This window comes from Ambystoma mexicanum, chromosome 6q (assembly GCF_040938575.1).
Source record: "Ambystoma mexicanum isolate Mex_15411 chromosome 6q, UKY_AmexF1_1, whole genome shotgun sequence".
Classification (NCBI taxonomy): Eukaryota; Metazoa; Chordata; class Amphibia; order Caudata; family Ambystomatidae; genus Ambystoma; species Ambystoma mexicanum.
In genome coordinates this window covers 894661675-894677927 of record NC_090937.1, presented here as the reverse complement: position 1 = coordinate 894677927, position 16253 = coordinate 894661675, and the positions used below count along the sequence as shown (strand labels likewise).

Here is a 16253-nt window from a genome sequence, read left to right as displayed (position 1 = left end):
GTTTAAAAAGTGCAAGTCTCAGGGCATCCCTCTGATGAGCAGTCTAATTCTCTAAACTCACAAGCACTCTGTATAGCATCTACGGTTGTGCTAGTCATTGTAGCATTTGCAATAGGTTCCATTGTTTGTAGTGATGTTTTTCTAGTATATACCACTAATCCCTAAATTACCAAATGTGTGAATATTTTGTAGTAGAAAGTGTAAACACTGAGTCCTAAATCAGGGATCCCACCGCTCTACCACTAGTTTAAAGACTTGAGGGGGATATATGTATTTCAACTCCCTATACTTTTGAGGCACAGAATACTCCAGCCAAGGTTCTCTAATGGTAGCAATGGACGAGCAGCCAAGGTCGAGACTCAAGGGAGGTGATGCAGGCTGGTTCTTAGGTACAGTGAATCTCCAAGCCCCCACAAAGGAATGCCCACACACTGTGTTATGTGATAACACAGTTCCTTCATATAAAATAAGGTTCAAGTAAATATATACATCAATAAATAACACACTTTGTACTCGGGCAAAACTATCCTAATAATAGTAGATATACAAACATGTCCACTTAGGCCTCCACATCTTACTTCTTTCCTCTTTCTGAGCCCTGATGCCTGAAAGCTACGACGCTATATAAATGGACAAATAAATAAATATGTGGTACCACAATATACTTTAGATTCAATTTAGAATGCACCAATCGCTGACAGTTATTAAAAAGCATGGAGCCATAAAGCATTGTTTCTCATGGAGATCCTAGGCAGGCATAAAAGTAGGGGGCCTTGCAGGGGCAGAGCAGGAATGAGGAGGACATTTATTTTTTACCCAACTACCTCCAAATCTGACAGCAATACATTTTTTAAGCAGAGCTGTAAAACACGTGGAAAGACTAGTGTAATCCTTTTACATCTCGTTTTACACTTATGTTACTGCACTATGACTTTTAAAATGAAACCTTGTTAGAAAATCAGACTCATTCTTGAAAATAACTCACCTATGAGAAAGTGCAGGCAGAAAATGCCACCTAGCAAATTTGCATCGCATCGAAGAGCATTTTTGGAACAGAAGAACGACCGCAGATGTTTATTTGTATTTGTATTTGTATTTTGACATATTTCTGTTATCGTGATTGACACTTTTCCGAGCAGAGCATGCGCAACTTGGTGCTCATTCCATCTGTCACAACAATCACCCTAATAGTAAAATGCCTACAAACAATAAGAAATAAATACATGTTTGGACTTCATTTGTTTTTGTATGGAAGCTTGAGCTGTGGATGCACTTTCGTAGCTAACATATGAATTTCCCTCCTCATCAACCCCAGCCATGGGAAAAGGCACTTTTTTGTGTGGAATATTATGGGGAACCAAAGGATGTATTGTATATTTTGAGGAGGGTCCGGAAACCCTTATTCCCCCTGGTTGCGCCTATGGAGTTTGGGGCCTGTGTTACTGCGTTTGGGCTGTGGGAGTGTGTCTATTGCCATTGTGGGTGCAAAACATATGTGGGCAATGAGTGCAAGGTAGTGAGTGCAGGTTAGTGGTAACATGGAGCAGTGGGCAATGTGGAGGGGAAGTGCATGTGGGAGCAATGTGTGGAGGCAGTTTGCATGTGTTGAAAGGGTCAGAGTTTGGTGGCCAATGCTTGTGTGTGTATGTGTTAGGCCAAGCAATATAAAGAACATATCAAATCTGACTTCTGTAAGTGTAAGCGCCGGCTTCCGGTAATGGGTGTTGATGGTGAAGTGCAGGGACCTCACAGATGGGATTCAATGATTGACCTCTACGAGGTCATTATTCAGATTCATTTTTCCACTAGAGTTAATATGTGGCTCATCACAGGCATGGTGATGAGCCTGCGAGACATGCAGCTGATTGACAACATGGAGTCGTAAATTACAGTAGTTTGGGCGTAGAGGGTCAGGGATAGGGAGGAAAGTCACTTAGGTCTGATCATGTCCATGGGCATCGACCGGGAACACAAATAACCAAACTACATCTGCAGGCTGTGTGTCCAGTCACATGCCATGACCTCTATATCTGTTATTCCTATGGCAATAGTGTCGACTTTATCGATGGCTAGCACCAGTTAAGAGCCAAAACCTAGCATTAAAAAAGAATATATATATTTTGTAATGCTTTCTCATATTATCACAAACCATAAACCATTCAATCAGCTCACATGTGAATTTTGGCACCAGTCACATTTTGAAACCAGTGCATATGGCCAAACTGAGGTGGGGCAGGTGGTAAGTGTTTAAAGCAAGGGATTTTGGAGTCATTGTGAGATTCAGATAGTGATAGTGGTCGAGGGTTGAAGGAAACCATTAGCTCAGGGGACATGCTTTTTCAGTCTTGTCGCAGTACTGCAAACTGAGAGCCTACACTGTACTAAAGAGGAGAGGCCTACATCATCCCTTAGATGATGCCATGTCCCACAATGAAGAGGCAGCATCGAATTTGCATATTCAGGTAGAACTGAAACCTTGAGAAAACCATATGCAATGTCATGCCTTGTGGCACATTCATACAAAGATGCATTAAGCCATTGCAGCCTGAAATATTCAGTCCAAAATTGCAATACAAATTAATGTATTCATGTTGACTTCCCAGATAACGTCTTCTGATAAAAAGCAGTACATTACTTCTCAAAACAAAAAAAGGGTTTCAGAAGAAAATGGGAGGTTGTAAACAAATCGACTGGGTATTTTGTTAGGTTTGTTTGCTTTAAACTGCACTGTTGAGGAGGACATTCCGTCCGGTCCCACTTGGTCTAACGGGAATACATTTTTTTTTTTTGGGTTGGTGACTATATACAAACTGTAATAACCTGAATATTACACCTACCCCCTTTAGTGACCCTTCTATGTTAGTGGCCATTTTGCCTTATGCTTGAAAAAGGATAATCTTGGCCTGTGTGATCTAATTACTAATCCAGGCGGAATTCAAATCTCTTAGAATCTGGCTTTAGCATCAAGGGTGACTTCCTCACTTAAACACGTAGTGCATACCACTACTTTAGATTGGCAATATCTCACTTTTTCAGTGAGTAATTCTGAGGATTTTGTGGGAGTTTTAATTGACAAAGGGGGGTGTTTGGGGAATGCTACGAAACAAGGAAATAACCCGAAACACTGTCATGCCTATAATACGGAAGTTGTCTTTAAAAAAAGAGACATGAGAAAGGCAATCAGGCTCCTTGGTAGGCAATGCGACCTATCTTTGGCTAAAAGAAAGAGTGTGATTAAGATGTTACGACAGATTTATCGTAATTGGCTTTGGCTGAGACGTGCTAAAAGGCATCAGGTTAATTCTGAGGCTCTGTTTGCAATTCTTGTCAATATAAACACAAGGGCATTTAGGGGTTTAATGAACAATGTTGAATCCTCCCAGCACTGCAATCAACTTAACGCTGTAGCAGAGTCTGATTGGGTATCTGGGTCCCACTTCCTTGACCTCTTTGCTCGACCATCAGGGGAGTTTGCGATCTTTTTCCCGAATTGGGTGGAAGAAAATCTTACGGAAAAATCTTTGTTTGATTATGATAGGGTGCTCGATGATATAAAGAGGATTAGTAGTCCCCCTGCCCCGGGCCCCAATCAGTTGTTCAACTTTCTGTTTAAAGAAGAACTGGAGGTCTGGGCTTCGAATATGTCTACCCTCTTTGAAAGTATCCTGAGTACAAATCTTCTTCCTACCTCTTGTTCTACCACCTTCATGGTCCCAATTCTTAAAAAGGGTGTGAGGTCTAACTCAATTAATTATAGACCAATTGTGATGCTGGATGCAGAGAGTAAACATTTTTCATCAATGCTACTGTCACATCTGGGGCAATGGGCACATGGGGCAGATAGGCTGGAGAATTGGCAGGTTTGGTTGAGGCAGAAAATGGGAACATCTTTAAATGGTCTCATTGTAAAATGTATACAACAGTTAGCGTGGGGGGCACATATGAGACCATGTATATAGCCTCGATTGATCTGAGTGCTGCTTTTGATGCCGTTGATAGACATCTGTTATGGTCCAAATTGTAGGCATGGGGCATTCCATCAGGCCTCCTGAGGCTGATTATTGAAATCTATTCAAACTCAAAGATTCAAGTTTGCATCAATCGTGTAGGTCAGCTATCGCACCAAATTCCCACCTTTCGTGGTGTCTGGCAGGGGTTTGTTTTGGCCCCCTGCCTGTTTGATTTATATTTAGCTGATCTGGGGGATCATCTGAAACCATCAACCTTTGTGTCACCAAAATGGTTACATCTGAGACTCAAATGATGCACTCATTTTCGACTGCACTTGAGTGCGATTCCAGCGTTTGATTCACACATTTGTTGTGTTTGCCAATAATCATTTTTTGCAAATTAATCCTGCGAAATTGAAAATGTTGCAATGTTCTTTGGGTAGGAAAATCTTAGTACTTTTTTGGGATTTTGGCGTCTTAGGTGGTGGGGAGAGTGAACTCAATAGCATATCTGGAGTTTCTGATTTCTGCAAAACCTTCCATGGGTAAGGTTTTGAATTCATTAAGGAACCGTGACTTGGCTCTATCTAATCAACTATCAAGGATTGATTCAAGTTACAGTAGATTTCCCCTTCTACCATGCATTAAATATTACAAATGAGAAATCGTTCCTAAGATTCTTTATGTAATGGATGTGTATCCCCAATCCACCCTGGGCTATCTCTCCCTTCTTTTGAAATAAATCTGGAGGAGGATTGTACATCTCCCTAACTCCATCCCTATATGTGCCATTAGATTTGAGCTAGGATTGATATCACTTAAGGCAGGAGTCCTCTGAAAATCTTTGTCCCTTTTAAGTAAGATCATGTCCCCAATGGATGGCTCGTTGTTTCTAGACTTAAGACTGATTCTTGAAGGCAAGGGTGAGTATGTGGCTATCTGAGATGCACGATTTCTGTTGTGATATACTAATAGTGATGGGTTGTTCTATGTGTGATCTGACAAATAATCCAACCAAGCTTAAGAAGTCTCTCTTCCAGTGTGACTGGATTGGAACCACAGAATAGATGCACACGTAATTGTCCCTGAGTCATCTTTATTATACGAAGTTTGGAACTCTGGGAACATATCTTGCTATATTTTCTGCTAACTCTGTTAGGACTTATTTTTGGCGATTTCTACTGAACCTGATCCATACTAATCAAACATTTGTGACATATGGCTTGCAGAGAATAGATTAGGCAGTCTGTCGTTTTTGCAAGGTTGAGAACCAGCTTGAATGTCTAAAGCACTTAATGTTGTGTTGTCCTGCTGTGCGTGGCCCCAGAGACAAACATTAACAAAAATGCTCAGAAATTTTTGAGATTGGAAATGAGAAATTAATTTGCTCGACTTGTTTGGCAGGCCGTACCACTTCAGCTGTTCTTGCAGTGACTAATTTCATAACATCATTGAATCTTGACGGTCCATAATAATGAATTGTATGAATTCTGTTTACTAGATTATGTGGGATTGGGTATAAGTCTTTTTAGTAATGTTCAGCTTGTATTTTCTTTTTCTGTTTTTTTTTTCTTTCTGATTTTAATTTCTTTTTTCCTTAGTACATAATCTTGTGGTTTTAAATGTTCAAGGTTAGGTTTTCTTAGCCATATAACAATACAAAACATGTTATCACCTAAAACCTTGCAAAGTCCCCTTTTCATTATTTTCAAGTTCTTTTTCCTTGTTCTCCCTGCATTTTAGGTATGCTTCAGCCTCATTGTGCATGGTCAGTGAGGTGAAGATTGGCTATCTAGGTACAGCACGCTTGCAATGCTTCTCTTGGCATACACCTCCCAATTGGTGTGACATTTGCATAATTTAAGGATGATAGCTGGAAGGTTTATAGATATCATATGCTCTGGCATTACTCCAGGGAACCCTCCAGACCATGATTTGCCATTACATTAGGAGAAAGAGTATGTGAACACCAGTCTTGCACCAACCCCAAAAGTGGCAGTCTAGCCCAAATTACTAGGTCACATACTTTTTTTCAAGAGACCACAAGGAACTTCAGACATGTTTCAAACTCAATGGGACCTGTCAGTGTGGTGTGGCTTGAGTGTCATGCCACAGCAGGAGTGGGACCCAGGCCTTGACATAGTAGTCTCAATTGAAGTGAAATTTCTATAACTAAAATAGAATCCTGACCTCTAGCTGGGCAACCCACTAGACACTTGTTTTTTAAATTGTTTTTGTTTGTTTTCCTGTTGTTCCATTATAGAGGAGGAGAGAACATATGAAAACCAGTCATGTCCCCAAAAGGGGCAGTGCAGCCTAAGCCTCTAGGTCACATCCCTCCTGTATGAGACTTCTACACACCCAGGCATGAATCTTCAGTTTTGCTAATGTCATCCAAAAAGGGACCTCTATATCCAGAGGCCCGGTCCCAAGTGTCGAAGACTAGCTAAAACTGCCTCACAGTGTGCAATGAGACTGAAATATGTCTCTGTCTCTGAAAGTCTCATGCATAAAGGATGTGACATAGCAACCTGGTCTGCATAGCCCTTTTTGGAGTGGAACCAAACCTGATTTGCGTGCAGTCTTTACCTTTCCATAATGGCATGGTAGGCTGAAAATCAATGGTCTATAGGTTTTCGAGAGCTTTTGATTCATTCACATCCTTTCAGCTGTCAAAGTTCAGGTTTGCTGATTTGAGGGAGCAACATCTGTGGGTATGATGACACATGCTCTACTGCATGTCATGGCAGAGGTGGTCAGCCGTCCATTCTGAGCAGCCTGGATCGTCCTTTGACGACAGTGTTCACAGTTACGTTGCTGTTTTTTGTCCTGCCATAGTCTTTTATTGATGCAGCCTGGCCACCACCTCCTATTTATCCTGCTTACTTCAGTGCTTGCCCTTTCCTTTTATTTGTTTGCAGAGCAGCTGTTGCCGTTGTCCTGAGAGCATTTTGACGCATGACCCTCTCATTTCTAGAAAGCAAGTAATGCCATTATCACTGCTAGAACACACCTGGGTCCACTGAGTTGTAATTCACATGTGAAGAAACACAAATATAGCATTTACGTTCTACTTTCTTAGACTCTGAAGTTGTACTCATAAGACCTTGACCAGAAAGGATATCCCTGGCACGCCCTCCATTACCTACTGCCTCAGTGCTAGGTTAACAAAAACTCAAATTAAACATAAAACATAGGAATCTGAAGGCCACAAAAATTAAATGCCGCAGTACCTGACTAACTCACTTCGACACAGAGCTTCTGCTGTCTTCGTTCATTGGACTACCCCGAGTTTTCTCACTTTTGATTAGTTAGCACAGTTAGCTATGTTTTATAACATGCAACAAATGTTCTCAATTAGGGGTTTTCTTCTATAATATCATAACACTAGTGGGTGTAATTAATCTTCTGACAACTTGACTATTTATTTTTGTATTTGCATATATCGCGTTCTACTTGCTGTCGCAATATTTGTGCCTGGGTGGGAGGCTCTGGCGGATGAGGGTCTTGCTTTCGTCCATTCATCAAACATTAGCAATGTCACTATGTATGGGATTTGTAAAGCAACAGAGCACTGTACAAGGGAGCACACTTAGTAGTAACATTTTCCGGTGGCAAATGTCATCACAAGGGCCTTGCTTTGTTCAGAGGGAGCAACACACTCTACTGCTTTCCACTCATTGGGCCTCATTAGGAGTTAGGCGGCCGCGGAATTAACGGTGCCGGTAAGGGACCGTCACCATTCATTCCAGGCCGCCCTATCACGAGGTCTGCAGCGGGTCCTGCTCTGGAACACCTGGTCAGACCAGGCGTCCTTAGCGGGATCCACTAGCAGACCAGGATGGTAACAACGGGCCCGTCATTAACGGGCCCGTTGTTAGCATCCTCCCCATTCCCATTGAGCCCTGTGGGGGCTCAAATGGGAATGGGGAGGTACCGGGTCCGGGTCCCGCAAAAGGAATTTACCGGGTCCTCTAAGGTCAGAATGGGCCAGTAAGTTCCCTTTTGCGGGACCCAGACCTAGTACCCGGTATGGGGGTAGCCATGCCACTAAAAGCGGCCTGGCTACCGGCATAGCTACCTCCATACTCGTAATGAGGCCCATTGTGTTTAACTACTCTGCTAAACAACACCATGCACTGCTTGGAAGAGTCCAAACAACCCATTTGTCAATGTGTGCAACTTCGGGAGGTGGTGTGTAAATTAGCAAGGGGGAGCTCTGAAAATTAAGGAAATAATGGAATTTAAAAATAGGTCATTCATTAAAACATCTATGGTACAAAAAACACAACTAAAAAACATAAACGAAATGTAAGGAAGCGATAAGTACTCGGCAAAGAAAAAGGGTGAAAACTGGAACTGGACGAGCTGTCCCAGTTCTCGGAACTTGCTAAGCATTGGAATGTTTACATAACAGTTCTACGGCATTGACAAGCATGTCTCTTCTACAGGCGGTGTGTGTGTTCCCTAAGCATTGTGCTAACTGCTTAGGACATGTTCATTGTTCATTTTACTCATTTAGATTTTCCGTGCCATATACCAGGCTATGTACATATGGGAAGCACTTTGCTTGATTATTCAATGCTTAAGAAACACTCTTTCATTTTGAAGAGGACGAGTACGCAGCAAAATGCGCCTAATATAAACGTTCTGCAGTCTGCCTAGTTGTGAACATTGGATACGGTCACAATTATTGGAAGCGTAGGAAATTAATGGAAGTGTAGCAATAGGTCACGGTTACATTTCACACAGGCACATTGCAAACCGTTTTCACCTAGCGTCACGCTGACAAATGGGTAAAGCAGCCTGAACCGACTAGTGTTTAATGCAATGGGATCCGAAGAGCGCATGCGTCGCTTACCTCTCCCCATGCCGCCGGTGGAGGCTCCACTGGAGGGTAGTATTTGGGTACATCCCAAGCCACTTCAGTCATGTACCATTTAAAGTCTTTGCACTTCAGGTGCTTGCGCAGTTCTTTCTGGGCGGAGAGGTCTCCCGTCGAGAGGTGCCTGTACTCGGGCCTCCTCTGGTAAATGTACTCTGCGTATTCATCCATCCACGTCTCGGCCACACGTTTCAGATTCTGTGCACAGAAAAGATGCGCCGTTTAGGACACCATGTTCGTGCAGGTTGTACCAAACAAGGGGGGGGGCGGCTGTATCTAGGTTGCACATTAAGCATTCACTGTGAGCAACTGCTGCAAGCAGGGCGACCCTGCGCGATGGATGACTCCATTTAGTTTATGAAAGGGAAGGTGTCTCGCAATAATGGGTCATTCGGGATTCATTAAATATACATTCATCAGCAGCATTGCTATTACTTGGAGACAAACACAAAGCGCGGTACCTGCCTGCTATGGAACGATCGCCCTCTCCTCTGACAGTTATGATCTTAACGTTTTCAGTGAGCTCATGTACTACCAGACTGACCATTTGTCTATAGAAACACACAGAGACCTCAAACCATTCATGTGCACATTAATTCATTGAGTACTAGTATGACCTATGTCTACGCACACACACACATTGGGAGTAATAATGCAGCGAACCATGGTTGAATTGACCATCCCAAATGCGGTCAAGTCAACCAACACGAGCAAATGCCCTGATTACTTTCCAGTAATCTTCATTACTCCTAGTCCTACTCACCTTCAACATATGATGAGCCTTATTCAGGTAATTCTTTGCTCAGTGCAAAGTGACTTTGCACTGGTACAAAGTGACTTTTCACTGCCAACAAACACCCTGATTCACAGAGCAGTGCAAAGTGTATTTTCGTAGTGCAAAGTCACTTTGCACTGCAAAAGTACTTTTTGCATTGCACTAAATGGGCATAATTCATGGTGCAAAGAGTACTTTTGCAGTGCAAAAATACACTTTAAACCACTAGAAATACACTTTGCACCACTAAAAAAGTCAATGAATTAGTCTCTATGTCTCTATTACAGGAATCCGATTCAAATGATTTTATTTTTCAATTTTTGGTCACTTCCCCACGGTCCCATCAGAATAAAACCCCTATTATCTCACAATCCTACAGTTAGGATTAACCATGCCAATAATGGGCCCTTCTAGTCCTATTGTTGGGATGGTGAGGTGGGTAAAAAATCACTGCAACGAGGAAGTATACGACTAGGAGCATTGAAGATTACTGGTAAGTTATCAGGGCATTACCTCAATGCAGCTGCTCCTCACCACAGAAATTATTTTTGAGGAATACTAAAGACATCAATGGATGGCCTGTGATAAAACGACAAAACAAAATCCCACAGCCAACTCACCTCAGCTCCTTATCTGTCATCCATGACCCAGTAATCATCCCATTACTGAATAACTTTGAGATAACACATGCACTGAATAGGCCTTCTCTCAAAACTGCAACTGCACACGCAATATTAACCTTGACCTAGGACATGTCACTGCTCAATTCTTTGCTCTTCAAACATCACAATAGTTCCTGTCCAATAATCGGCTATGCTCATCTTGATGTAATGCTAATCTGCACCCTAGGGAAGCAGAACACTTTAGGAAACAGACGGCACATAGAAGGATCCAGTATCTGAAAAATATAGAAGGATCCAGTATCTGAAAAATATAAATCATTGCCAGGCTTCTAAGGCTTGACAGAACCAAATCGGATGTACTCATCTTTGCGTCATTAATACTGCCCGTGAAGCCCAAACTCTCTTTAATATATATATAGATATATCCCCTGTGAAGAATCTTTCTCCACAACAAAAAGGAAAATTTGGTCCCAGACTTGGGGAATGCACACAACCTAAGAAGAGCTATAAGGGTTACAGTCTAGACCCAGCTGTTGGGCTGAATCCTGATAAACAGGTCCATACATAGTATAGCTCCTGTCTTAAGGGTTAACATATTGGCCCAACTAAGTTCTACCTTACATGACTTGCATTCACTATGAATATGACGTCACCAACTGAAGCCCGCTGAGGGAGAAGGGAAACACTTGCCTTGCCTCAAGAACTTGACAATGTATGTTTCAATAACTGTGATGGTCCTAAATCCATGTCTGAAGCATTATCTATGTGTGGCTGCACTGAGCCCCTGGAAAGATCTGATAACTCTAAGTCTTCGAATGTCTACATAGCAATGGCAGCTTGACATGCAGACTGAGAGTGGATTAGACCACAACTTTAACCAATGCCCAAAGAGTTTAGACCTGGTCCCTGAAGACGGCTGGAGAGGGCCCATTCGGCCATTTGTTCTCACACATAGAGATGATCCTGTCTTCTACTTCAGAATGAGAGAATTGGAACCAATAAAGGTTTATGAGAAACGCACCACACACCCAACTCACTGAGGTTTAAGTATATAGTGTGTATATGTAACACATTCAAAATAAATTCTACATGTGGGTTATACATTGCACGATCCTCAGGCAAAGCCTGAAGCAGAACCCTTAAAATGATAAGAAGCCGTTAGGAGAGAAGACCAGCTACAAGCAACCTCGCCTCAACTACCACTACCACTACCAACTGGCTAACTGTCTGGATGGAGCCCACCCAATCTGCTGAAGGTGCTTATTATATGCAGAAAGAATAAACACGCCCCACCTTAAGATTAGATCTTAGTTGAGGGATTTGGAGGTGAGCGTTCACCAATAAGGCAGTTATCCCCCTTTAATGAGAGGAAATAAAGGACACACCCCAGGAGGGAATGAGACCAAGACCAAGTGCGGTTGAAAGTAAAAGTCTTTTATCTAAATCGCTATAGGGCATGCAAAGGACTCTGCAGACTCCGAGAGCGCTCTGTCCGACAATAGCAAAGACAGTCATTTATATTACAAATACACGTCATGCATGAGCTAAGGTATAGGGAAAAAAAGAGAGTAGGTGGGAGGCACTACTAGTTATAATTTATAATTTAGAGGGCCTCATTACACGGAAGGCGGTGAGCCATGGCGCTATTAGCGCCATGGCTCATGCCGGTAAAATACCGGCACCGCCTTGGCGGAAAGGGGATTTACCGCCCCATTCCAAGGTTGGTGGGGCGGTAAATCCCCCTTCCGCCATTGCCCTTCCCCATTCCCATTTCTGCCCCATAGGGCTCTATGGGAATGGGGAAGGCGCTAATTACGGCACCGCAATTTTGCGGTGCCGTAATTAGCTCCGAGGTCCCTTAGCGGGTTGGTTTTTAACGCCTGCAAAAAGCAGGCGTTAAAGCACCAACCCGCTAAGGGACCTCGTAGTAAGGCGGTAATGGTTAACGGTCACCGTTACCGTTAACAGTGGCCGTTAACCATTACCGCCTTCCGTGTAATGAGGCCCAAAGTAATTCAAAGTAAATTGACCCAAAAAGTCTTACGTATTGTATGTAATGTAGCTATGTAATGCTTCAGGTGCAGCAGGGAGAAGCTCGAGGCCACTCGAGATTCAGAACACTGAGGAACAAAACATGCACAAAACTGTGTTTGCTCCCAGCCGGATTGTTTGTTGACTGGGGGCCTACAGCGAGATAGAGCTGGATATAGCAGGTGAACCACTTTAACACTTCAGTACTTTAAAGACTTGATTAAGCTGATCGCTTTTCTTTGAAATTGTTGAAAATTTGCCTTGCTGAACAACTACTCCCATCTGGAAGTGCTTTGGTTTCAGTCAGGCTTAATCACTAATTGGGATATCATTCCCACTAGGAGTGCAGTACAGGGTTACCGACTGGCAACAGTCTGTGCATGTTTTGTTCCTAAGCTATAGGGGCCACATAGTCTTGGGGATTGGATGGCGACGACTAGCTACTATGTTAGCTATATGCGTGGTGCTCCATGATTGGCGGGGATCCACGTGGTGGCATCCCGGAGCACTTGGGTCAGCTGGGTTCATCGGGGTGGAGTTCCAGGGCGCAGGCTGTCTACGTTGATACACCACTTTGGTGCTAAAACCTTGCCCTTGTGGCCATTCATCCACATTCATCACACTCGTCTATATCATGTTGTTATGTAAAACCTTTAACCCATCAATCTAATACCAGGGTGGGGACACAGGAAAACAGTATGCAATACAAGGCTTTCTTCATACATCACCATAAAGTTGGCATTAACAAAGGGTCCAGGTGTCTTATCAGGGGGCACGGGTCAGACTACCTTTATCGTTCTATCCTGTTAGATGAAGTAAATGATGATTCTATGGGATTTTAGTACAAGGGCAAATAACTGTCTTCATTGTCCATTAAGCTTGGGGTGAACTAAAATACCATTGGGTCAGTGGGGGCACATAGCTGGCACCTCAAAGGCAGCGGGATTTGGGACCGGGTGGATCGTAATTCACTTGGCCTGGCCATGGCAGTACACAGTGATTTTATGCCGGCCTCTGACATGGGGAAGGTAAATACTTGATGTGGTTCCAGCAGGAATGTGGGGGCGTGAAGCTGTACTGTTTTAACACCAGCAAACCCAGGGGGGCCTTGGTGGGAGGAGGCGGAGATGGCCTTGTAACTTTATGTGAGTCTCTATTTACTGGGCTGCACAAATACTATTAGAGAGGACGGGTTGCTAGGGCTGGGGAGGGTATTAGATAAATTGCACCTTTCTACCGTTCCCATTTACTCACATTTATTAGGTCCATAAAGTGGAAGTTTTACGTTGGCCCTTACATTACATAACGTTAGTCAGTATGATGCTTGGAGCTCATGAGGAAGGCGAACATACAAAAGCGTGAGGTAGTACCAGGTTGGTCAATGCATGGAGTTCAGTGATAAAATGCAACATTTAAACTTATAGTCAGGCGGGGTTACATACTCGGGAGCAAGGAAATAACGTGTTAAACTAACATTTTGATTACAGTAAAACTGACACAGTGCTTTAGGTGGCTGATATGCATTACAACATTTTCCATCACATCATACACAAACATTTTATATATTGCTTTTTCGTTCCTCTTTTTACAATAGCAGCAAACATTGGTCAGTACGAGGCAGATTATCGAGTGTCCATACCTTAGGCACCATAACACGAAGGTGTGTTCGGTTGGGCGGGGGTCATATCGCTTTAATACGAGTAACTGGCATTATGGGTTTTAGGCGCAGAGTCAGGGTATACTTTATAGGGACGACTTTGTTCTTCCCCAGACCCCAACAAAAAGTCTGGTCACCTCCAGGGCAATGATGTACTGCGGAATGTAAATGATGCAGTGTTTGTTATGTTACTTGTTTGCATCTAGTTGCTCATGAGAATGGGCCTTCAGCGGATCTGCCATGGGAAGGAGGCTGGGGGAAGGGCAGGACTCTCTGTGCGTGGTCAAGTGGGGAATGAGCTGCAGCTTCTGCACGCAGACTGTTCTACAAGGGTTCAGTATACTCAAAATGGAGTCTAGGTATATTACAAGATGGTGTCTATGTTATGCTACAAGGCGAGTCGTGCAGCCTCACGTGTCGATCCGCAGCCACCCTGCTTCCCGGGCCCAGGTGCATTGGGCGCTGCCAACGAGTCATGAGCCTCACGTGGTTGGGCAATGTGGGGGGGTCCTAAAGACCTGTCCTCCCATACATTTCCCCCCTTTCGTTACTTAAGTAACAAATATTGTAACTCATCCAACCTCTGGCGTTCTTTTTAATCAGCTACTGCTTCGTCCCATGCTGGTGTCCCCTTGATTGGCATCCAGGCTCCACAAACCCCTCAGAGACTCTCTTCCACCCTAGCATACTCATCTGGTGTGCAGGTCATGTATATGCATCCCCCATCCTCTTCCAGGCCTACCCATACCTCCTTAAAGCATTCTCGTTCCAGGGGTTCTTTTACTGTTGTGTGGAATAACCTGTCCACTATGTCCCTGTCATAGTATAATACCACCATTCTATATTTGGGTTTAGGATCTTCACCTGTTTATACTTGTGCCTACTGCATTATTTGGGTCTGCTCCTCTAGTGTTGCCCATTGTCACCATCATCATTACACCGTTCGGAACTGCGTTTGCGCAGCACCGAAGAGCTAGCTGGCACACACAAAAAATCAGGAAGGAAAAATACGATAATGGGTATCAGCATTTTGACAGTCATTCCTAGCCAGGATGGTACCCATGAAAAAATGTTGTCGAACCAAGAGCTCGGGTGAACTCCACCTTCCTTCTTCATCCGCTCCCCCAAATTGTGCACTGCCGCGATAACGTGTGATAGTGTTCCATTGTCCACATCCGCAGAAGGCACAAATGTGCAGCACGCGCTCCTGATTTTTCGGCAAACACCTCCATCCATCGCTGTTAACAGGTTTAGGACATACCTGTTCTGCATAGTCATTAGCCATAGGGCCCTTAGCTCCACCTTGATCACATTGAACACTTCTTCAGTGCCATTGGCCAATTGGATCAGCTCCCATTGCGTTATTTGCAGCCACTTTGCATTGGCTTGTGCCTGGATACTAGGCACGAGGGAGGCAAAGAATGTTTCAGCAGAGTTGAATAGCCAGAACCTGTCAGGAATTTGTGCAACAGTTCTGTGGAGGCTTTGGATATGTAGTTGGATGATCTCCGCTTTCTTGATATCGCACCTTGTACGTTGTCTGCGGACAGGACATACATTGGCGGTTCTTCTGTTGGTTGTGAATGTTCTGGACGATGGGTGGCTTGCAGTCCTTCTCCTCCTTCGATATGACTCTCTGGGACCACCATCAGGGCGGAGTGCAGCATCGCCAAAGAACATGTGCCCCTCCAATATTGTGGGCGGTGCAAGTATGCCTGTTTACCACACACCCAGTAAGTATCCATAAGGGCAGCTGCCCCTTTCTTCATGTCTGGGATAATGAGCGTTTTGTTACAGTTCTTATTTGTGCCCATGTTGTTTTTCCCCTCGCCAACAAAGCATAGTTCATATGTGATTTCTTTTTGTAATTTGAAGGGTTTCCAGGTTAATTGTGTAATGTGCTCGGTCCGCACTGGCACGCATGTTTTCTCGACCCATTGCAATTTCTCTGCTGGCAATCCATATAGCACTTCTGCTTCGCATGTTATTACTTCCTCTTTCTACTTATTTTCTGAAAATAATGTTCCTTTAATCACTAAGAACGGTTCTTTTAAACATATCACTCCTTTGGGTCTCGAGTAGCATGTCTTCTAGTTTTGCCGCATTTCAAAAGATATGGTGTGTGCCTGGAAGGTGTTCTTTATTCTACGTAGGGTGAGATGAAGGAGACACTGGGCATCTGCAAGAGGTAATTCCTGAGGCAGTAGTAACTTAGGTGTGCCTAAAGCGTGGGGAATCAGGGAGCATACGTAGCAGCTCTTGTTGTTTGTCTTGCTTTGCTGTGGAACTATTATGTGCATACCACTTATTTGATTGATGTGGGTGTCTAGGG

At 43.6% G+C, this 16253-nt stretch overlaps 1 protein-coding gene across 1 annotated transcript in view; it reads right to left on the bottom strand.

Annotated features, from left to right (window-relative positions):
- The window catches only part of GALNTL6 (polypeptide N-acetylgalactosaminyltransferase like 6), a 2999321-nt gene that overhangs the window by 91612 nt on the left and 2891456 nt on the right, over positions 1–16253 (bottom strand). The window contains exon 11 of the mRNA XM_069631416.1: positions 8812–9033. Within this exon, the coding sequence (XP_069487517.1) occupies positions 8812–9033 (222 nt within the window). The remainder of the gene's footprint in view (positions 1–8811; positions 9034–16253) is intronic.